We start from the raw sequence: 23663 nt of genomic DNA, 5'->3' as shown, positions 1-23663 counted from the left end.
GGGTTTGTGTTTGTGTGAAGCCCCTTGTTTGGTTTGTTGTGCGTGTGCAGGAAGGACTGGGAGTGTTGAGTGTGTTTGAGTGCCTACGGCCATACCACCCTGAGAACGCCCGATCTCGTCCGATCTCGGCAGCTAAGCAGGGTCGGGCCCGGTTAGTACTTGGATGGGAGACCGCCTGGGAATACCGGGTGCTGTAGGCTTTTGCTTTTGCTTTTGTGTTGGGGAGGGTTGTGGGAGTGTGAGGGGGGGCACCTTTTGAGGGGTGGTCTGTCCCCTGTTTTTGAGGGGAGCGTGGAGGGTGTGGTTGCGGGCATTGTGGTCCTGCTAGGCTTTTGGGGTGTCTTGAGGTGGAAGAGACGTTGAGGAGGAGGGAATTGTGAGGTGTGTGCCCTGTTGAGGAGCCCGTGGTATGAGAGCAGGGTGTGTTAATCCCCGTGCGTGGTGTTGTGGTGGTCTTGCAGGGGTGTTGTTTGTGTGAGGCAGGTGTTTAATTTTTTTTTGTGGGGTGTTTGTTGTGAAGGTGTTGTTATTGCAGGTGTCTGGTTTGTGTTTTGTTGTTTTTGTGTTTTGTTGTTACTTTTTGTGGTGTGTTTGTAGGGTTTGTGTTTGTGTGAAGCCCCTTGTTTGGTTTGTTGTGCGTGTGCAGGAAGGACTGGGAGTGTTGAGTGTGTTTGAGTGCCTACGGCCATACCACCCTGAGAACGCCCGATCTCGTCCGATCTCGGCAGCTAAGCAGGGTCGGGCCCGGTTAGTACTTGGATGGGAGACCGCCTGGGAATACCGGGTGCTGTAGGCTTTTGCTTTTGCTTTTGTGTTGGGGAGGGTTGTGGGAGTGTGAGGGGGGGCACCTTTTGAGGGGTGGTCTGTCCCCTGCTTTTGAGGGGAGCGGGGAGGGTGTCGTTGCGGGTGTTGTGCTCTTGCTAGGATTTTGGAGTGTATTGAGCTGGAAGGGAGCTTGAGGAGGAGGGAATTGTCAGCCGTGTGCCGTGGTCAGAAATCCCTCCGCGGAGAGCAGTCTGGTGTAAGCCCCGTCCTTCGTGGTGTGCAAGCCTTGCAGGGATGGTGTTTGTGTGAGGCAGTGTTTTTCCAGGGTGTTTAGGAAGATCTTGTACTTTGTGTGTGGTGTAAACATTGCCTTTTGTTATTTTTCATGGTTGCCTTTCAGTCTTAGGACTTGGTGCTTTTGTCTAAGGCCCTTTCCCAGGTTTGTTGCTGCCTCCTGGGTGCCGCTGGGTGTGTTCTGGAGCTTTGGGTGCCTGATCTCATCTGATCTTGGTAGCTAAGCAGGTTCGGGCCTGGTTAGTACTTGGATGGAGGACCATCTGGGAATAGGTGGTGCTGTAGGCTTTTGCATTTAGCAGTGGAGGTCAGTTTCAGGGGTGCCCTGGCCCTTATTTTTTGTGGAGGTAGGAAAGAGACAGGTGTGGGGATGGTGGTGTTGCCCTACTGTGACCCAAGGCCTCGGAGGAGGTTGGAAGCTGATGCCAGGCAACCATGTCTGCAGTACTTCATCTGGCCCGTTAGAAGTTTAATTTCACAGTATTTATTTGCTATTTTGTGCCCACATCCGCTGTGGAAGAAGCCACATTGCATAGATGTTGTGGAAGAGTGAGTTGAAACTGGTGTGTCCCCTAGGTTTCCTCAACCTCCCTTCATTGCCCAGGCAAGTGGGCATCCACTGAGCTGGCAGCTTGCTGACTTTCAGGGCTGCCTGGGCACCCACAGTTGGTGCCTGGGCTGGCAGTGCTGCCGGCGGCCACCAGTGCCATCCCTGCCCTTGCCCACAACGGCTGCCCTCACTGTGTGCTGTCCCTGCTTCGCGGGGAGCAGCTTGGGCCAGGGCTGGCAGCCTTATGGTGACCAGGCCACAGCTCGGGGCCATCGCTGCCCTCCCAGCACCCAGTGTCCCTCCCCTAGCAGGCGGCACACCAGTCTGTGGGTCTTGACCCTGCCCCACAACACGTGCCCCTTCTATGTGCCCAAGTGCACAGACAATTCCACCCTTGGAATGCAAGTTTTATTACAGCTCCAAGATTTACACATCACATATGGCATCAACCGACGGGGCGAGCTGGAGCACGGCCCCACAGGGAAAGAGTTGGGACTGCTTTCTTGCCCCCTCTGTGCAGAACAGGGATGACTTGGGTCATAAGGAGAGCACAGGTGTCTCACTACCCCTCTTCAGTTCTTTTGGTAATAGAACCATTTGTCAACTGTGTGAGGCAGAAAAATAACATGGGGCTTAGTACTCTGTTAGTCACCCTCTTCTTACAGAATCACAGAATCACCAGGTTGGAAAGGACCCACTGGATCATCGAGTCCAACCATTCCTAACACTCCCTAAACCATGTCCCTCAGCACTTCATCCACCCATTCCTTAAATGCCTCCAGGGAAGGCGACTCGACCCCCTCCCTGGGCAGCTGTTCCAGTGCCCAATGACTCTTTCTGTGAAGAATTTTTTTCTGATATCCAACCTGAACCTCCCCTGGCGGAGCTTCAGGCCATTCCCCCTTGTCCTGTCCCCTGTCACTTGGGAGAAGAGCCCAGCTCCCTCCTCTCCACAACCTCCTTTCAGGTAGTTGTAGAGAGTAATAAGGTCTCCCCTCAGCCTCCTCTTCTCCAGGCTAAACACCCCCAGCTCTCTCAGCCGCTCCTTGTAAGACTTGTTCTGCAGCCCCTCACCAGCTTTGTTGCTCTTCTCTGGACACACTCCAGAGCCTCAACATCCTTCTTGTGGTGAGGGGCCAGAACTGAACACAGTACTCAAGGTGCGGTCTCACCAGTGCCGAGTACAGAGGCAGAATCACCTCCCTGGACCTGCTGGTGACCCCATTTCTGATCCAAGCCAAGATGCCATTGGCCTTCTTGGCCACCTGGGCACACTGCTGGCTCATATTCAGTCGGCTGTCAACCAACACCCCCAGGTCCTTCTCTTCTGCATAGTCACAGGACAACAGTATGCATCGCCTCCATCACTAGGGCTCCCTCCTGCTCCTTGAAGAGTTCCACTACTTTCTGGCACATCCCCATGTACATCTATTTGTTTTCCTGAAGCAGTCACCCTCACTCAGAGTACACCTGACTCGGCACAGGCGAGCACAGCAAGGCAAAGCTGGCCCTGCTTCTTTCAGGCTCAGCTCCCTCAGGGAGGCAAAGTCATATTACCTCTAACTCCCATGCCCACACAGAAGACATCAGTGTCTTCACAGGTTTATTACCCGTGAAGAGACTGGAAGGGCCCAACCTCCCCAGCCATCAGTTAAGGCCCTCATTTTCCTACTGATAATTCCTTTGAGGTCTCCACTCAGTACTGGATGTAAACATGGGCTTTGAGACTTACCTTCAGGTGGGATTGGGTTGGCAGCTTTACATGGTGGAGCCTAAAACGAGAAGTGCATTAGCAGACAAACCCTGTTGGGTGAGGCTGATATTACACCTGAAGCTCACCAGGCATCTTTTAGAGCTGCACAAGTTTTTACTGAGCACGTTTAACATCTAAGCAGCAGGAGTTCCTGTGTGCCAGCCAGTGCTGGTTGGCTGTGAGGGAGTAAATGAGCTCACATGCAGCCCGAGTCCTGTCATCCCCATGGCCTCCTCGTTCCATAGATGTTCTTACATGCCCGAGGCACTGCTCTGCTCTCAGCACAGGCTGCAGTGCCACCTGCTTCTCACCACAAGCAGCTGCCACTCCAGCATCTACACAGCTGCAGGCAGCGTGCTCTTTTCAAACCTACAATGCCAAGAACTCTCAAAAAACTTATCTGAAGAGCTTTCACTTCAACAATGAAAGACAGACAAGGGTTCCCAGCTGGTGACACTTCCTCCGTAAGGGTTACACTTTCAAAGTAATTCAGATACTACCAGAGGACAGAAGTAATTTTATAAGCAAGGCAATGGTTTTAAAAGTCTCTCCGAGGCTACAGAGGAGCTCTGGCTTCCATCCACACTTTCATACACTGAGGCAACACTTGTGTTTTAATTTTCCTCTCACGTTCCTCTACCACCTTTCAAGTTGCCAACAACAGTACCTCACAAGCCCAGGAAGATGCCTGAAAGTCATGAAACTGGACTGAGTACCACACTGAGAACTTTGAGCCTTTCCTTGCAAAGCCTGCAAGGTCCCTGGCTGCAAGGCTCTCGGAAATTAGACACTCTCTTCTCAAAGCATGCCCTGGGCTGTGAAGATCTTGGAAGGCCAAATATGCAAACACTCAGGACAGCTGCCATCCAAGCTATGGTTCAGAGGTTTAGCCCTTCACACAAACTCTGTTTTGGATTCCATCTCTCAGGTGACTAAGGGCAAGGAGAAGCCTCTGGAAGAATGCTGGGTGGCTCCACCTCCATCCTATTTAGACAGAAACAGGTGCTGTGCTCAGTCATCCAAAATATTCTGAGCATACAATGCATTATTCACCCAGAGAGGACAACTTATGGTACTGCACAAATCATTACCCTTTTGCCTGGCACTGAAGCTGGGGGTAGGACAGTCAGATTTGTACTTACTGCGTCCACAGTAGCTTTTGCACACTCTTGACTACAGCAGAAAGGGCTGTCAGACACTGTCAGGTTTGTGCTAGAAGAGAAAGGCTGCTTATGAGAATGTGAAAGCCAAGTATCTCCCTGGAGTATTAAATAATGGAATACCAAGAATCATTGTTAAAGTTGCCAGGTCGAAAGGGAAGGCCTGCAGAGACACTCAGCAGGTGACAGAAAGCATGACACCACTCAGGAAAGGAAATTGCAGGGTTATTTGTTTAGGGGAAAGGAATGTGTCCAGTACTACAAGCATTAACTTACCAGTTGATCTCCCCTCCGTCAGTTTTCTTTGCTATTAAAGCTTTCCAGTGTTCATGAGTACATTTGATGACATTCAGAGTAAAATCCTAAAGTTGGAGATAAGAACAAACACGGTTTTGTGTGAGCACTAGACCACCTTCATCATGAGTTACATCAAACGAGAGGCAAGTATTTATAGGCTGATTTTATTCTGACTCTGGAAGGGACTCGGAGAGACCTCTTCCATTACTGTGCCTTTAAGGAACAACAGCAACCTCCCCGAGCACCACAGCTTAAGCAACAGGGATTTTACAATGTAATTGTTTTCCTTTGAGATGGGAGGATACGCCAAGGTCACCTAGAGAGCTTGAGGCCAAAAGAAACCAAGTGCAAATATTCTAGTCTCAGGCCAGTGCTGTATTACAAGAGCACCTCCACCCTGCTGCTCCTCCAGCTCAGTTTGTCTCCAGCAGTTAGTTGATCCCAACCTATCTGTGAGCTTTTTTCCACTCCAGGCAAACCATTCAGCTGCCACACTGATCAAAAGGAAGAAATACGCATCTAATCTAGCTTTGCAACTATTTAAAAATGAACGTGCTTCCAAGCATACCACAGATATTTTCTTTAAAAAAAAAAAAAGCAGTATACGCTCAAGCATTAACCTGTCAGCTGGAGAAGGAAGCTCACACAATTATTTGTTAGCATGAACACCAATAATAAATATCCAGGTTTGATGCCACACACAGCCAAACAAAACATTGCAGGAATATATGCAAGGTTCTCTATGCTTGTTTTCCACCTTGGCCTTGATTCTGGTTTCACCCATCTTGAGGGGCAGCGAGACACCCCAGCCTATCCAACCTCATGTGCTGTTTACAGCCGAAAGGGACAGGACCAATCCTACATGAGTTCCATTTTAGCCCCGCTTCCTTCCCATACCAGGTTTTGCAGGCCGTTCCTCCTCTGCAACAGCTCTGGAGTTCAGGGAGTTGGGTCACCTCGCTAACCCACTCAGGCACACCAGGACAGGCAGGAGGACGGGTGTGGAAGCAGGATTTCTCCCACTAGGGAGCAGTAATTGACCCAACCCAGAGAAAAAGCAGAGGAATAACGCTGCCAAAGCAGAACCTTACTCGAAAGGCATGAGAGAACACTTCATACCTGAAGGAAGAAGCATTTTAGCTCTTTAACTAACTTCAACTTGCACCAGGTTGCAGTGGAACAAGGCCAGTGAACAAGGGAGGCAAAGGCTGATGTCCAGCACCCTCTGCTCAAGAACAGGAGCAAATAAACCTGGTGTTTTCCATCCTGGTTCTGACAGAGAGGCTCCCAGCCCTGAAGAGATCCCACATGAATGCCATCTAGAAGACAGACTGATAATACCCAACAGCAGCTGGGTGATAACCCTATGCTTCTTCTCCTAGTATTCCTGCAAGCAGTGGGCTGGAAACACAGCAGGAAGAATAACTCAGCTATCAGCAGCCCTGTAGAAAGCCATTCTCTCAGCAACTACTCATTCTTGTCCCCAGACACCCCAAGCTCAGGTTTTGACAGCGTGCTTTTGCATGCTCACAGTAATGAAGAAAGACCAGCCTACTTTGTCTTTGAATTCGCCATTGAAAGCAAACTGATTTTCTGGCTTTCCATCAGGTACTTTGTATCTTCTGAACCAGTCCACCGTAGCTTCTAAGTATCCAGGTTTCATCCTTCTGACATCATCGATATCTAGCGGGGAGAAAAGGTTTGTTAGCGGGATCCAGGAACAGAAGTTACCTAGTTACGACCCCGCTCTTCTGAGCTGCCCCTCCCCAAACAGCCTTAGCAACCTTTCAGAAAGGTTACAGTAAAGGCAAAAAGTGGATAACCTGCACTGGAAAGGAAGTGTTTCATCTTTGGGGTATATGCCCTTGCCCCCAGCAGCTTGGACACATTTAAAAAGCTTTAGTTAGAGATTTCCTGGACAACCCCTTTCCTTCCACTCCTCTCTGAGGCTCCAGGTTGTGCAGAGGACTGACAATTCGGGATAAACCACAGTGAAACATTTTGCTATAGGCTTGATACCATCCTGTTCTGCTGTCCTTCCAGTATCACATCTGATACTAAAAGGCATGTAGTGATAGGACAAGGGGGAATGGCTTTAAATTGGAAAGGGGAAGATTTAGACTAGATATTAGGGGGAAATTCTTCATGATGAGAGTGGTGAGGCCCTGGCACAGACTGCCCAGATAAGCTGTGGCTGCCCCACCCCTGGAGGTGTTCAAGGCCAGGTTGGATGGGCCTTGAGCAGCCTGAGCCAGTGGGAGGTGTCCCTGCCCATGGCAGGGGGTTGGAATTAGGTGATCTTTAAGGTCCCTTCCAACTCAAAACCATTCTATGAATAGTGCAGCATAGAAAGAAGATGCTCATTTCCTGACTTTAAGGTTTCCTGCAGCCTCTCAACAGAGAAGGGAAAATACCACGCTGCTCCTCCCTCCTGTAACTTACTATTATAGTTGTCTGCTTCAGGGTCTTCAACGTTGATAGCAATTACCTTCCAGTCTGTCTCTCCCTCATCAATCAGTGCCAGCGTGCCCAGCACCTTCACTTTGATGACTTCTCCTCGAGAGCAGACCTGTGAAGAAAAAGACCTTGTTGCCTGTACTGATGCATCCACCAAATGCACAACAGGGCACTGCGCAGGCTGTGAGAGTTCAGCAAGCAGTCGGGTACCACAAAATTAGCTACTGCTTATCAGCAGTTCATAAGCCTTGGCTCATAAGGCTTGTGCTGTAGGATCTCATCAACTGTCCCCAGAGGCAGCAGAGGGAAACATCACATTCTTGAGGCAAAGAAGGTAGGAATGGAATAATGTCTCTAGATAATTGACTTCAGAGACATTAATTACATGTACCAAAAGGCAGTTACCCTTTAGAATGCATTACCTTGCTTCCAATTTCGCACACATCAATCGGATCGTTATCTCCACAGCAGCCAGTGTTTTCATCTTTGTGACCTGGGTCTTCCCAAGTCTGCAAAGTTTCAAGAGGAAACGAAAAGCAGGTTTACTTCAGGCATACAGTTGCCCACTTCATGCTTGCTTTCAGGTTTATATTTGTTAGTACTGTTACCGCTACTATTTCACTTGGGCCTGCAAACGCAGAGTCCAAGTTAAAAGGTCTTATCTTGCCAAGGGTAAGCTGCTCACTCCCACTGACAAACCTTTTTTTCAACAACTTCCAGGGCTTCCTCCTCTGTACCACAGCTGCATAAAGGTGAAGTTCACATCTATAAAGAACACTCATTGCTTTGGCTGCCTGCCTCTTCCCTTCCCTATTCATTTCTTAACAGAAGTTTCCTGAACTCCAGATAACATTCCAACAGAGACAGAAGCCAGACAGGGTGTATTGTTTCCTTTTAATTCAACAATTAAAGACACGCAGTTACACTAGAGCAGTGACGTGAACATGGGATTGCACACCCTGTGCTACCCACTGTCTCAGTGCATCCTACCTGAAGTGGTGGGTGAATGCAAGTTGGAGGACAGGATTCCAGAGGGCATTTGACTATACCTCTAAAAATAATAGCTGCTTAAAAACATGCTCCTGATCATGAGCAAAAGGACGCTTTGCCCACTTGCATCAGAAGGAGCGTCTACCTCTAGGGTTGTTGAGATATAAAGAGAAGGAATGCTATTCCCAAACCTCTGCATGCCAGGACACAACTAGTGCAGTCAAACCATTGTGATGCATCCGGAGCACTCAGGAAGATGTAGTGAAACCTGGGTGGTGCTGAAGGATTCTGCACAATCGTTATTGCACTTCTCTACAAAGTGTTACATTCAGTCCTTTGCCCTCCATGTATGAACATCTTTGATCCGAGCAAAGGTTTCAAAAGCTATAATTCTGTACAAAGAGACTCACTCCAGAATCCATCCAAGTAGAAAATAATTCAACTTTGAACCACAGTCTTAAGCCACTTGGAGAAAACACTCAACATGCACTGCCATCAAGACTAAAATCACAAAACTCAGTGTTTTCCTGTGAATTGTTACTGGCAAAAACTGAAACCTTGGAGAACACCAGAGGCAAACAGCCTTGCCCAAAGCTCCCCTTTACCCAGCACCCTCTAGCCCATTAACAGCATGTGCCAAAGTGTCACCAACTGTGGGTGTACCCCTTGCCAGATTTTTCTGTTTGAGGAAAAGCGTGCTGGTGCAGCTGTGGACGTCTGCCTCACGCAGTCTCTGAACTGCCCAGTACCCTTCTCACATCCAGCCCTGACATCAGGGCATCTACTACCACCCAGCAGGTCCATACATTGATCTAGCCGTGTGTTTTAGGACTTGAACAATAAGAAGGGGAGAAGCAGGAAAGATCTTCAGATCCATTCAGATTTTCATCATCCATATCCAAAGCCTAAAATAAACAGCTAATTCACTGCAACAAGGATCTTCTGTAAAGCTTCAGCCCAGGGGCTGTGCACCAAGTTCCTCTGCCACTGGCTTAAAAGTTTAGCTCTTTATGCTTCACCAGGTAGGACCCGAGGGCACCACAGCTGCCTACTGTGAATGTTCATCCTCCTTGTGTAGCAACAGCTTCCTTCATCCAAAGGGAAGGCCCTATCAGCTACCATCCAACCAATTTACCGAGTGGCAAAAGAGAAGAGTGACACAGCAGGTACCCCACTAACAGCAGCTGCTCATCCTCAGATCTTCCAATAGCCTGTTTACAGCAGTAGCTACAAGCCTACCTCATGAGATTCCTACTGGGAAGTATCCCTGCTTTCTAGACAGCTTCTCTTCATTAGCAAGATTACATACACAGCAGCAAATGCTGTGTTGCAGGTGAGAGTTTCAGCCAACCTTGCTCGTTAATTTGGTGGCAGTCAGACATACACAGGCATCCTCCCTTCTCCCCACCAGAAAGGACAAGCCACCGAGACAAGTTACAGTACCTGTGGGATAGCACCGTAATTCCAGATATAACCCTTATGAGGAAACACATTAGCTACAAAGCGCAGTTTTCCTTTCTTCACGTCTTGCTTAATTGGGTTTAAGGGATCCTTTGTTGCAATCTGAAAGAAAAGTTACATAAATCTCTCTGATTTGCTCTCAGAAAACGTAACTGATTTTCCTTTGAAGTTGGCTGCTAATGGACAAGCCAAGAGACCAGGAGCTGACCCCAAAGCCAACAGTAGATATTGAACGACTCCACTTCCTTCTGCACTGCCATCTCCTGGGATACAATTTTCAGCAGTTACAAGTGTCAGAAGACACAAGACACTGCTTTAACCAGAAGCCACAGAAGAATACTAAGTTATTCCAAGTTCTGCAAGTCTTACCCCCCTTACAAATGCCTCTACTATTAAGAAAGTATTTACAAGAGAAGCCAGAAATACACCTAGAGAATTTCCTTGAAAGGATGCCTGCAGTATGGTAGGTTTTGAAAGGCCTCTTTCATTTGGGCTGAATTAATTTTGTGCCATTTGTGGAGCCACCAATGTTAGACTACTCTGCTTCAGGACATGGAAGTGAGGGGGAGAGGATCAGCAAAGCCAAAGATTAAGAGATGAGTCAGTTCAAGCACTTTAGATAGGAACTGCAGTGTAGTTACCTCCATTTTAGCATTTGTCCACCGAGGTACTTCCACAACCATGTTGAACACATTCTGAAGAAAGCAAAATATCAGTGAATGGGAAGAAATCTCAAGCCACATTTTTTTTAAAGTAGGAAACACACATAATTGAGCATAGAAGCCAGACAGTTTGCACAAAAACTGTAATTTTTTTCCCATTTTTTCTAGTGCCAGTTTTGACGCAGTTCACAGAAGTCTCATAGTCTAGTCAGTCATACATCATCACTCAAAGCTGAATCCCATGACAGAGAGCAGCAAGAGCCAGACTGAGGTTACCCAGGCATTCTCCACCAGATGCCACCTAAGAGCAACTCTCCATCATGTTACTAAGTTACAGAACAGCAGGTTTAAATGAATGGAAGGCAGCTGTACACAAACCACCCTGGGCATAACAATGTCAGGCTTTGGGCATACTGATTACATACAAAGCGCTTAATGCTACAGCAAAAGCCATCCTGGCAATTTAGAAGAGACAAGAGTTACAGGAATAAGCTGTCTCTCTAGTAACATGGGTATCTACATACTATCCTGAATGACCAAAAACATCACTGCCAAATATTCTAGTCTGCCTGGAAGTAGGGAGAGATGCCTGAGCTTCCAAGCCGACAGACCTTGTTAGAGGCATGGTGCAATGATAAACACGTGGGGGAAAACCACATCTTGCAGTATCTAGTTTACAGGTGATGCTTGGAAACATCTCCTGTTGACTCCAGTTGGTCTGAGAGGACTCTCGAGTTCAATGTCAGTCTCCTCCTTAAGAAAACAAGTTTTCCATGCTTGAACCTTAACATTTTCTGTTTGAAGAGATTACAGTTTTTCACAAGAAGTCAAACCTTGCTCCCTAGCATCGACAAGGTTTCTAATCCCCACATTAAGCAGTATTAGCATTGCAAAATCCCTTGCACCTGTATTGCACCATAATTAGATTGCTATTGTGCAAGAAGTGCTGTTACATCTTTGACTTTGCCCACACCCTTCCCTAACAGAAGTCTATTACAGCCCCTTTCTTGCAGGGGTTCATTCCTCATTCACAAATGTAAAAAGATCTATACAGGTTTTACTTATAAGTAACTCAAGGAAAAGAATGAGGGAATGAGGTGATCTGAACTGGCTGGGCAGGGCGCTTATGGCTTTGCAGGCAAGGAAAGATGACTTAGGGGCTCACTGTTTTTCCCACAGTCCAACTGACCGATCTGCCTCAGTGTAACACAGCCAGCGAGTAACCCAAGGTCATTCCTTCACAGGTATAGACACACAGGTACAGATAAGGTCAGCTCATCTCAGCCCCAGACTGAAAAAAAACCACCCTGCAATCCTCTCAGTGTCTTAGGAGTCTAAGGATAAAGATTAAGGACACCAGACAGAGTAACACAACCTTTTGCTCCAAGGTAGGCTCCCCTACCATATCTGGTAATGAGCCTGCCAAGTAACAAGTAAAATCTCTGCTGGGAAAGAGGGCTGATGTGATCAGCTCTGTTGTGTAACTTCAGGGCTGGTGACCTTCAGTGATACTTGCTTCTCTTAATGACTTGGCACAGGGATGCTGGTGAGTGGCACTAAGCGCCTGCAGGCATGCCAGTGGCCCAGTATCCCTTGTTAATCATTTAACAGCCTGCGGAAACCCTCCTCACCCCTATACTCTCTCCCTTGCGCCTTCCTCCTCTGTTCTGAGCGCCTGCAAAGCAGAATATTATGTAGATTTTCCTCATTCGAGTTATCCTCCAGGCACTTACTGTTAAAAATGGCTTTCCCAGTCAGACACAGAAACTGCCTCACCACTACCCTTGGCAATTACAATCAGTCTTCTCCCTCCCGAGCAGGAAAAACCCACCTCAGACTCACCAGAGCACATTCTGACAAGACCCACGCCCCAAAGCTAAGCAGCTACTTTTTATAGGCTCCACCCTCCATTCTGCACACGTTCTTCCTTTCCCATAACCACCCTCTACCTCCAAATTGCACCCCCTCTCTGTCTTGCCCACTGGAACAATTCAGCTACTACAGTTCTCAAGCTGCATGGCTTTGTAGTATGTGTTGCAAGACAAAATGAAGTACAAAAGTACCGAACACGATCAGAGAGCCTGAGTTACCACTGAAAAAGCTTTCAGTAAAAACTTAAGCACATATGTTTTGCTTTCCTAGAACTGGGGATTCAGAACAGCCCACTTTGACTCACTGCTGGCAGCCAGAAGGATGGAAGAGCCCCGCATCACTGCACTTGGTGGGTTTCCCAGCTGCAAGAGGTGCCAAGGAGCCACTACAGCAAGAATTTAACATCCTCACCTTCTATTCAGTGTCTGGTTGTACTGCAGTCATAAAGCAGCTTTCCTGCAGTCAAAACCCATGCCTGAAATATCATGCGGCAAGCGTGTACCTCCATCACAGCGGATGCAGATATTTGGCTAAAGAGAAAACTGCTTCTTTTAAGCCAAAAAATGCTTTCATGTGATCTCATGGGCAAGTCCAAGACAACCACTCGTATTTCAGACATGAACATAAGAATGAGATCATCCCTTCCCTTCTCCTGCATCACTCCACCCACAGCTGAGACTGGGAGAAAAGTCCACCCATCCTTTGCAAGATCTGGTGATGCTTCCACCAAGAATCAGCGTGAGGAACTGGGGGGCTCCCTTGGGAATTCCAGGCTCTCAGGACCACGCTCGCCCAGAACCAACAGAATGCTGAAACTCAGAGCTCCTGCTACCAGCCCCACGCCAACGAGGCCACCCCAGCTCCATGGCTCAATGTCCCCTCTCCCTTCTTACCTTGCTGGCATCTGCGTAGATTGGGATATCATGGAAAGGGGAGATGTAGCGACCGGCGGCGTCCTCTGCAAGGCAAGGGGAGCGAGTAAGGCCCAGCCTGAGGGGAGGCTGCCGGGGAGGCACCTCAAGTGAGGTGAGGGATCCTCTGGCTTACCAGAGGAGCTCAGCCCCTCTTAACCCTCTCCAGGTCAGGAGGATGGGGGGGGGGAGGACGGGGGCAAGGCGGGGGGGAAGGAAGGGGAAAGAAGGGGGCAACGGGGGGGAAGGAAGGGAGCAAAGGGGGGGGGAAGGAAGGAGGAGAAGCAAGGGGGCAAAGGGAGGGAAGGAAGGAGGGAAGGAAGGAGGGAAGGAAGGAGGGAAGGAAGGAGGGAAGGAAGGAGGGAAGGAAGGAGGGAAGGAAGGAGGGAAGGAAGGAGGGAAGGAAGGAGGGAAGGAAGGAGGGAAGGAAGGAGGGAAGGAAGGAGGGAAGGAAGGAGGGAAGGAAGGAGGGAAGGAAGGAGGGAAGGAAGGAGGGAAGGAAGGAGGGAAGGAAGGAGGGAAGGAAGGAGGGAAGGAAGGAGGGAAGGAAGGAGGGAAGGAAGGAAAAAAAAAGACGGAGAGGGGGGAGGAGAAGCAGTCAGCGGCCCACGGCGGGCACTCACTGAAGAAGAGACGGTACTCCAGGCTGTGCGGCGCCGCCCGCTCCTCTACGCCGTACGCGGCCATCGCTCCGCGCTCGCCTCCCGACCCACGCCGGCGCGCGCTCGACTGCGCATGCGCGGGAGATCGGGCCTTTGGCCCCGCCCTGCGACTCGGGGGCGCGCGCCCCCCTTCTGGCGTGGCGGGACGGGGCCGCGCGCGGGGCGGGGCTTCAGCAGAGGGTGGTGCGGGTCTGCATGGCCTTGGTTGGGGCGTGATGGCCACAGCTTCCCTGGGCAACCTGGGCCAGGGCCTCACCACTCTCATGGGGAAGAAATTCTTCCTAATGTCCAGTCTAAATCTGCCCCTCTCCAGTTTGTACCCGTTCCCCCTCATTCTATCCCCACACGCCTTTATGAACAGCCCCTCTCCGGCTTTCCTGTAGCTCCTTCCGGTACTGGAAGGTTGCTCTAAGGTCTCCTTGGAGCCTTCTCTTCTCCAGGCTGAAGAACCCCAACTCTCTCAGCCTGTTTTCTTTCAAGCAGTGTTATTCCAGATGTCTTCAAATCACATCTTCAGAGACATGTTCGGTATGATCTGTGCTGAACACGTCTCTGTGGTCACCTCTGCTGCAGCCTTTCCTGTCTCAAACGCAACGTCAGGCAGAGCTGGCTCCGAAGCTCCAAATTAGCCAGACTGTCGTGATGTTCATAATAACTTTAAAATTAGTCCTTGGAAAGTAATAGAATATGCATAAGGTTTCTGAGAAAATTTATCCATATGCATGGAAGTGGGAAATACATTCTGTCCCTAGCTCTCGTCTTGTGGCACGTGATCGATGGAGATCCTGCCCTCACATCGCCCACACCTGATAAAGGATGTTGGCTTTCTATAACTCCAAACAACTCTTAGAGAGTTTGTTTGACAGCACTTTCAGTATCAGTGGCTTGGTCCAGCACTTCATGGTGTGCTCCAGCATGGCCGCAGCAGCATGGAATTGAGTGGTCCAACACAGCATGGCATGATCCAGCACAGGATGGTGTGGTCCAGCACGGCATGGCTCAGTCCACCACGACATGGCTTGGTCCAGCATGGCCGCAGAAGCATGCGTAGCATGGTGTGGCTTGATTCAGTGTGGCATGGTATGGTCCAGCAAGGCATGGTTTGGCCCAGCACAGCATGGTGTGGCCTAGCATGGCCACAGGGTATGGCTTAGTTCAGTCAAGTATGGAGTTGACTGAGGGCATTAGGTCTTTTCCAACCTAATGATTCTATGATTCTATGTATGGTGTGGTCTAGCGTGGCCACAGCAACATGGTGTAGCTTGGTCCAGCATGGCATGGCTCAGTCCAGCATGGCATGCCTTGGTCTGGCACAACATGGTGTGGTCTAGCCCAGAGACAGCAACATAGTGTGGCTTGGTCCAGCACTGCATGGTGTGGTCCAGCGTGGCCACAGCAGCATGATGCTGCAGGGTCCAGCAAAGCATGGCTCGGTCCAGCACAGAACACTGTAGTCTAGTATGGCGTGGCTTGGTCCAGCAGAGCATGGTGTGGTCCAGCATGGCCATAGCAGCATGGCATGCTGCAGCACATCATGGTGTGGTGCATTATGGCATGACTTGACCAAGCACAGCATGATGTGGTCCAGCATGGCCACAATAGCATGGAGTGACATGGTTCATCATAGGATAGCATGGTTCAGCACAGCACAGCATGGTCCGGTATGGCATGGGCTGATCCAGCACAGCATGGTGTGGTCCAACAAAGGACTAAGTTGTCCATGACATGGCCAAGTATGGCATGGGACAGCTGTTCGCACAGGTTTTGTCCCTCCCCACTCCCCTCTCCCTGTGCTCCCTGGCCATGTGTCCTGGCTGGGCCTGGGTAAATGAGGGGCTGGTAGGACACAGGGGCCTGTGGTGCCAGGGGACTCAGCTGGTGATCCCCGTCTGCCCCTCATTTGGGATGGCGCTGCTGGGAGGACCAGAGGATCTGAAGCAGGGACATGGCAGTGGGGAGGACGCACCTTTATTTTGGTAACTCATGGCCCATGATGTGGTGAATCCCCATTCCCCACCCTGCAAGCCCTTGGTCCAGAGTGCCTGATGGCCATAGCTGCTCATCCATCCCATGCAGGGACACCAGTGTGGCGGGGCGCCAATGGTCCTGATTCAGAGGCGGGTGGCGAGTCGCTGGTCCGTGCCTGAGCAAAGACACGGTTGCGTGTGCCAAAGAGGATCCCACGGCCATGACTCCTGGGGGTGTAGGGCCCGCGGTGGCCGTGGCGATGGTGAGGCGAGCAAAAGGGGGCCCTGAAGGCCTCCTGGAAGCCCCGTCGGAAGTTCTCGTTGAAGTAGCCGTAGATGATAGGGTTGGCGCTGCTGTTGAAGAAGGCCAACCAGTGGGCAAAGGGGAAGATGTAGACAGTGACCAGGCGGAGCTGGCCCTCGCTCAGCTGCCCATAGTCTGTCAGAAGCATCAATGTCCAGAGGGGCAGCCAGGAGAGGGAGAAGAAGAGGGCAACAATGATGAGCATGTTGATGACCTTAGCCTTCCTCCGGGAGACCCTCCTCCCCTCTGGCTCCCCTTGGCCACGGTCAGGTGCTGCTGACTTGAAGAGCTTGAAGGCAATGCGGGTGTACATGATGACGATGAGGGCGAGGGGTGCTACATAGATGTGGGAAAAGAGGATGGTGGTGTAGATCCTCCTCATCCCTGTCTCGGGCCAGGCTTCCCAGCAGGAGTAAAGGGGATAGGAGTTGTTGTAGGTATCCACCATGAAATGGTGCTCCTCCCTGATGACAGTCAGTGTGATGGCAGCAGGGCACATGATGAGCAGGGCCAGCACCCAGATGATGGCAATGGTCACCAGGGCTTTCCTCAGCGTCAGCTTCTGCCGGAAGGGGTGGACAATGCAGCGAAACCTGCAGGAGGGTAGATGGTTTGTGGCTTTGGGCACATGGTGGGACGTCCCCGGGGAAGAAGAGCACCCAGGATGTAGGGCCGGGAAGGGAAGGTTAGGTGGGTTGCTCTTCACATATGGCTTTTTGTGGCAGAGGTAGGTTGGGATCTCTTCAGCTTTGGTATTTTCAGCTCAAGGTGAAGATTCCTGATGGACAGCTTTGTGTCCTCATGGGGAAATGGGTCATACTTGTGACACCCCTAGAAGGTTTCCCATGATGGAAAACTTCACAAGGCACCCAAACATGCAGAGGAGGGGCTCCATCCCTATGTCCCCCATGCCAACATACCTCTCCACGGCGATGGCCACCAGTGTGAAAACAGAGGCAGAGACGGACATGCCCTGCACCAAGCCACTCATTTTGCACATGGTGTTGTCAAAAGGCCAGCCTGTAAGGGAACCACCATAGAGGTTGTGGGTGCCTTTGGCTCAGCTGTGTCCATTGGCAGCTTCCTCTAGAAGTCCCCATCTACCTTGTCGTTGTGGGGATGCTAATCCTGCTCCTAAGGTTGGGCTGCATTTTTGGCTCATACAGAGATGGCCTTTAGCAGGTCAGATGCTCAGAGGAAAAAAAAACCAACAAATTGGTAAGAAAGCTGCCTATTACACTCCTTAGAAACTTAAGGAACATGGTGGTTGTCACTTCTCCTACCCTTACACAGGACGTGAGGTGTTATCACGTGAGGTGTTATCACTTATCATCCCAAGGACTGACCTTGGGATCCTCAGTCAGAAGGGCTTTCGTTTTGTTTCTTGACCATAATGCGTCGGCAGTAAATAAATTGCATCCCGTAATAAATAAATACAGATTCTGCCCTATCCCCTGGCTACCGCTGCGGATAAACTCTGCCAACTGTGCCAGTGTTGCTTTTTATCTTTAGAAAGGTCAACTGGCAGAGCAGAACCAGCACAGGAGAATATTGATGCAAGAAGAAGAGTGGGGTTTTTTTCGGTGTTTCTTGATGGAGAATAGCTGAACTTTAAATAAATACATAAATGCAGTGGTGAGGTCATACTTATTTTGCCAAAAATGTCAAAAATTCAGAAAAAAAAGGACTTCCTACCCCCCTGAAACAGTAGCTCTAAATTAAAAGATATCTTTCCTCAGATCTGGTTGAATGGCCACCACCTGCCCTCCTCATCCTAAGCAAAAAGATCACCCATGGAGTGGCCTGATCTGTGGGGGCAGAAGGTGGGTCATGTTCCCTACCTCTTTCTCTGCCCACCTTATGCCTTGCCTCTCTGCTGCCCCGCTCACCGGTGATGAGGTTGTCCACCAACGTGGTGGGCATGCAGAAGATGCCCACCAGCAGGTCGCTGATGGCCAGGTTGAGGATGAACACGTTGGTGACCGTCCGCATCTGACGGTTCTTCACCACGATGAAGCACACCAGGATGTTGCCGATCATGCACATGAGGAATATGAAGGTGTAGGCCAGGATGAACATGGCAGCCACAGGAGAGGAGTGCTGGTAGTACGCTGAGAAGGTGTAGTTCTCCGTCAGGAGGTGGCCCTCACTTGTGATGGAGTATGGCCAGCTGCCATTGGAAGGGCCTGGGGAAGGGAAGGCAGGAGAATGAAGCTGGAAGAGGATAAAGCGATTATTCCCTTCATTTCTTTATTACCTCTGAGACAGGTGTTCATATTTATTCCGGTGCCCAGCTCTTCTGCTTTTAGTGGATGTAGAGTTAATTTTCTTCACAGTAGCCGCTATGGGGCCATGTTTTGGGTTTGTGCTGGAGACAGTGTGATAACACAGGGATGTTATAATCTCTGCTGAGCTGGATTTACATGGCCAAGGCCATCTCTGACACTGCCCTGCCAGCGAGCAGGCTGGGGTGCGTGAGAGGTTGTGAGGCAGGACAACTCACCCCACTGACTCAAGGGATATCCCAGACCATAGGATGTCATACTTAGCATATAAAGCTGGGGAAGAAGAAGCAAGGGGTGACATCCAGAGCCATGACGTTTGTCTTCCAAAGTAACCATGACATGTGATGGAGGCCTGCTTACCTGGAGATGACTGAACACCTGTCTGCCTCTGGGGAATGGTGAATGAATTCCTTATTTTGCTTTGCTTGTGCATGCAACTTTTGCTGTGAGACTGTCTTTATCTCAACCCACGAGTTTTCTCACTTTCACTCTTCCAATTCTCTCCCCTATCCCGCCAGAGGGGAGTGAGCAAGTGGCTGTGTGATGCTGAGCTGTGGCCTGTGCATGAATCCATCTGGAAGAAGCATCTGTAGCTATGGATAAGCCCAAGTCAAGCAGGTACATCTCATAGCTTCTGTGGCCAGGATTGTATCTGTGCCATGGCAGGTGCACCTCTGGAGGGACTGTGGCCAAGGAGAAGTCCACACTGGAGACGGGACACCTCAAAACATCTGTGGTTGTGGACGTATCCATGTTGGAGAAGGTACACCCTGAAGCATCAGTGGCTGTGCATGAGGTCACGCTGGAGCACCTCAAAGCCTGTGGCCACAGATAAGCCCATGGCAGAGCAGGTACACCCTGCAGCCATGGGTAAGGCCAGGTTGGAGCAGGTTTTCTTCTGAAGGGACTGTGGCTGTGGGTTAGGCCGTGCTGGAGCAGGTATATCTCCAAAGGCATTGTGGCCCATGGAGAAGGCCACAGTGGAACAGCTGCACCTCAAAGCTGCTGCGGCTGTGGATGAGTCTATGCTGCAGCAGTCACTTCCCTGGAGAGACTGTGGCTCATAGATAAAACTGCACTTGGAGCAAGGACACCACTAAGGGACTCCAGTCTGTGGATGAGTCCAAGCCAAAGCAGGGGTGAAAGCAGGAGTTCATTGCAATGTTAAACCCTTTGGTCTGGTCCAAAAGGACCAGAGGTGGAGATTGGAATGGAAATAGCTTTAAAGTGCTGTAAACCAGTATTTGAATTGCACTTTATAGGAATTGCTATAGCAGGAACCACCCAAACCTGTGGCGGACAAACCTTACAAGCAGTGCAAGTGCTGCAGTGGCCTGACCTGAGGTGGCTTTGGTGCCACTCAACACAACATACCACTTCTTCTGTCCCGAGTGACCACCTTAATCGATGAAGCCTGAAGTCATGGACTAAAAGAACTCAGTGGACATTTTGTGAACATTTATGGATGTTTTACAGACATTTCAGAGGGGTGGTCCATAAGCTGAGGGAATGAGGTCATTCATTGATATTCTATCAAAGGATGGAATGAAATGAAGTTATATTGCATAGTGCGAGACCTGAGCATGACATGAACGGTATGGGATAAGAGGTGGAGAATGTGCTGGCTTTGACTGGGGTAGAGTTAATTTTCTTTGTGGTATCTAGGATGGCGCTGTGTTCTGGATCTGTGCTGGAAACAGTGTGATAATTTGAGGATGTTTCAGTCACTGCTGAGCAGGGTTTACACAGGGTGAAGGCCTGTTCTGCTCCTCACCCCACCCCACCAGTGAGCAGGCTGGGGGGGCACAAGAAGTAGAGCACAGCTGGGACAGCTGATTCGACTGACCGAAGGGATATTCCAGACCATAGGATGTCATGCTCAGCGCATAAAGCTGGGGAAGAAGATGGAAAAGGGGGACATTTGGAGTGATGACATTTGTCTTCCCAAGTAACCGTGACATGTGATGGAGCCCTGCTTTCCTGGAGACGGCTGCTGGTGAAAAGGAGAGAACGAATTCCTTCTTTTGCTTTGCTTGTGCGTGCAGCTTTTGCTTTCCCAATGAAACTGTCTTTATCTGAACCCACAAGTTTTCTCACTCTCCCTCAATTCTCTCCTCCATCCCATCGAGGGGGAGTGAGCAAATGGCTCTGTGGGGCTCAGTTGCCAGCTGGGGTTAAACCATGGCACTAGCCTGGCTGGGACAAGTCCTGCTGGGATCATCTCAGTGCCTCCACAAGTGTCTTCGTTGCGTACTTCAGCACTTTGCCTTAATTATTCTTTTATATCGTTATTATTTTATTTTATTTCATTTTTTTTAAATTTTTACTTATATCATTGTACTGATGAGGAATTAAAGCAGCACAGAAGACATCTTCTTATGAGATTTTTTTATGGGTGATGCAAGGAAGAGAAATTCATGTCCCGACATGGCAACATCGGAGCTGTGTGGGAGCCTTGTCCATGTGGTCTCTGGCACCGTGGCCTGGAAGCATCCTTGCTCCTGGGTGTCTGCTGTTGCTTCTCCATGTGCTTCTGAGGTTTGCAATTTGAAATCCTCTCAAATCTTCTTCTCCTCAGCAAAGCTGCAGGACCTGAGGGAGATGGGCTGGGGAGGAGGAAACCCTGCCCTCCCCTTAGGTATAAAGTGATAATCATGAAAAATTATGATCATTATCTGGGACCGTGAAAGATCCTGAAGATGGGGAGATGGTGTTTTGTCAGTACAGATGAGCAGGGAGCGGATCTGCTCAGCATGCACCCTCAGGTTTCCCCCAGTCTTACACAGGCAGGGGTGCCGGAGGATGCCGGGTGCCGTCATGCAGTGGTGACAGGACTTAATCTGGGCAAACTCAGCTGCAATTTTAAGGCAGAAAATGGCATATTTTTGCTTAAAGGCTCAGCCTAACTGCCTGCAGGTCAGCCCTGCTCTGTGAAAGCCCTGCAAAGCTGCTGCATGGTGGGTGGCTGTATCATCCCCCCACCCGTGTGCCGGTGCTGGTGCTCAGCTTGTCAGCCAAGATGCTTTCCCCAGCCACTGGGACCACTGGTTTCCCTGAGGCTCCGGCACACAGGGAACCCCTGCCTGGCCCCTACACCCCTGTCCTGGGCAGATGATTTGGCCAAAATGTTTCCAGCGGGGCTTCAGAATGGTGCTGGGGACGTTTGCAGGCACGGGAAAAGGAGCCTTTCGGAGAGGTAAGGAAGCATCAGGGCTGCTGAGGCAAGATGCTCCAGCCACTTGGCATCGGATGCACCCACAGGAATGGGCTTCATTAGCAGAAGCGATAGCAAACACTGTAATGACATTGCCTGAAACGTGCAAAATTAACCCCGAAACTTTGCTGGACTTCATCTCTTTGGGTTGCAGTGTCTTGCAGCATCGCCGGGTGGTGGGTGAGTGTGCTACGGCTGAGGGACCACAGAGGGTTTCAAAAGCGAGGTGGAAGACAAGGAAAGGAAAATAAGGGGCTGCCGAGCACCTGGGTCGGTGTCGGATGGATGAATGGAGGTGTCTTCCATTCATCCCTGATGCAGTGAGGAGGGGACGAGAGGGGACAAGTGACAAGGGGACAAAGTGACAAGGGGACAAGGGGGGCAGCGGGGCACCCACCTCCCTGCCTGGCCATGGGAAACCACGGGGAAGGCTGGGCTGATGGAACAGGGGTCGGGAGGGGATTAGGGAGTGGACAAGCTTTTTAGGGATAAAATACAATAAATAGGGTCTCGGTACTCACGTCCGCCGTGCCGGCCGGGCTCCGGGGGCTGCATGGCCGGAGAGCAGCACGGGTGCCGGGGTGCCGGGGTACCGGGGTGCCGGGGGGGGTCTGTGCCGGTGCCCCGGTGCGGGGCTCAGCCCGCTGCCCGCTCGCCGCACCGGCTGCGGCTGCTCGGCGGCTGCGGAGAGGGGGCGGGGGGACAGCCTCCCATCGCCATGGATACGGTGGACCCGCAGGCACCACCCCTGCCCGGGGAGGGGGCAGCCGCTGGGGGGCACGGACGGAGCCGGAGAGGGTTTGCTCCCCGGGGAGGGCCGGGGTCCGGGTGCCCCTCGCACCCCGCAGCCCCCGCGGTGATGCTGGCAATCGTGCTTCTCTCTCCTCCAGCTCGTGCTCCATCCCTCATTCCAGGGGATGGAAGCACCTCGGGACCCCCGGGGGGGGAGGCGGTGAACCCCGTCCTCAGGAATCACCCACACGGTGGGGAAAAGCAGTGGAGTCCTTAGGGAGGCTGGTCCTGGCACAAAGCTGCCGCCCTTGACTCCAGCTTCTCCATCGCTGCCAACACTGACAAACCTCCTTTTACCATGATCGTTTGCGAAAGTTAGGCTTTGGCAAGTCTAAAAGTCTTGCCATCTTTCCAGGATTAACCATTTCTGGCTGCCCCTTGCCAGCTCACACTGTTGAGAAATGTTTGTTCCTTAAAAAAATGGAGAAGGGACACCTCAAAACATCTGTGGTTGTCGACACCTCCATGCTGGAGAAGGTACATCTTGAAGCATCAGTGGCTGTGCATGAGGTCAAACTGGAGCACCCCCCCTGGCTGGAGCACCTCCCATACAAGGACAGGCTGAGAGAGTTGGGGTTGTTCAGCCTGGAGAAGAGAAGGCTCCGAGGAGACCTTATAGCGGACCTTCCAGTGCCTGAAGGGGCTACAGGAAAGCTGGAGAGGGGCTATTCATAAAGGCTTGTGGGAGTAGGACCAGGGGCAATGGGTATAAACTGGAGAGGGGCAGATTTAGACTGGACATTAGGAAGAATTTCTTCACCATTAGAGTGGTGAGGCCCTGTCCCAGGTTGCCCAGGAAAGCTGTGGCTGCCCCATCCCTGGAGGTGTTCCAGGCCAGGTTGGATGAGCCTTGGGCAGCCTGAGCCAGTGGGAGGTGTCCCTGCCCATGGCAGGGGGTTGGAACTGGATGATCTTTAAGGTCCCTTCCAATCCAAACTATTCTATGATTCTATGATTCTAAAACCTATGGCCAAAGATAAGTCCACGACAGAGCAGTTACCCCACTGGAGGGACTGCAGCCATGAAGAAGTTAGGCTTTTGCAAGTCTAAAGTTCTTGCTATATTTCCAGGTTTAACCATTTCTGGCTGCCCCCAGCCTGCTCACACTACTAGGAAGCACCTGTTCCTTAAAAACATGAAGAAGCAAACATGAGAGATGTTTAAACAAGACATTGTGAGATAGCAGCCGTGATTTCTCCCAGGAGCTGGTTTTGGGGTTTTTTTGCAGACAGACAGCTGCTGAGGGTCACCAGCGTGCCCAGCCTCC

The 23663-nt window shown here is 50.7% G+C and overlaps 2 protein-coding genes, 1 long non-coding RNA gene and 2 other non-coding genes across 5 annotated transcripts; 3 read left to right on the top strand and 2 right to left on the bottom strand.

Annotated features, from left to right (window-relative positions):
- The first annotated feature begins 81 nt into the window (after positions 1–81).
- LOC128852812 (5S ribosomal RNA) lies at positions 82–200 on the top strand. The gene has a single exon (XR_008450864.1). It is a non-coding gene; the product is annotated as a 5S ribosomal RNA (ribosomal RNA).
- Positions 201–677: 477 nt separating this feature from the next.
- On the top strand, positions 678–796 carry LOC128852801 (5S ribosomal RNA). Its single transcript, XR_008450853.1, has one exon. It is a non-coding gene; the product is annotated as a 5S ribosomal RNA (ribosomal RNA).
- Positions 797–1996: 1200 nt separating this feature from the next.
- Positions 1997–13930, bottom strand: PPA1 (inorganic pyrophosphatase 1). The gene is made up of 11 exons (XM_054071305.1): positions 13796–13930; positions 13155–13219; positions 10369–10422; positions 9710–9829; positions 7699–7785; positions 7262–7388; positions 6375–6502; positions 4799–4884; positions 4505–4574; positions 3342–3381; positions 1997–2213 (listed from the first exon to the last, which is right to left on the bottom strand). The coding sequence occupies exons 1-11, from the start codon at positions 13857–13859 to the stop codon at positions 2182–2184; spliced, it is 873 nt and encodes a 290-aa protein (XP_053927280.1). The 5' UTR covers positions 13860–13930; the 3' UTR covers positions 1997–2181.
- LOC128852679 (uncharacterized) lies at positions 7399–13148 on the top strand. Its single transcript, XR_008450649.1, has 3 exons — positions 7399–7610; positions 9871–10190; positions 12532–13148. It is a non-coding gene; the product is annotated as an uncharacterized LOC128852679 (long non-coding RNA).
- A 161-nt stretch (positions 13931–14091) lies between the features above and the next one.
- NPFFR1 (neuropeptide FF receptor 1) lies at positions 14092–22952 on the bottom strand. Its single transcript, XM_054071304.1, has 4 exons — positions 22126–22952; positions 17995–18291; positions 17026–17125; positions 14092–16698 (listed from the first exon to the last, which is right to left on the bottom strand). The coding sequence occupies exons 1-4, from the start codon at positions 22157–22159 to the stop codon at positions 15894–15896; spliced, it is 1236 nt and encodes a 411-aa protein (XP_053927279.1). The 5' UTR covers positions 22160–22952; the 3' UTR covers positions 14092–15893.
- Positions 22953–23663: the final 711 nt, after the last annotated feature.

This window comes from Cuculus canorus, chromosome 7, assembly GCF_017976375.1.
Source record: "Cuculus canorus isolate bCucCan1 chromosome 7, bCucCan1.pri, whole genome shotgun sequence".
Lineage (NCBI taxonomy): Eukaryota > Metazoa > Chordata > Aves > Cuculiformes > Cuculidae > Cuculus > Cuculus canorus.
This window is presented reverse-complemented; position numbering and strand designations above follow the sequence as displayed.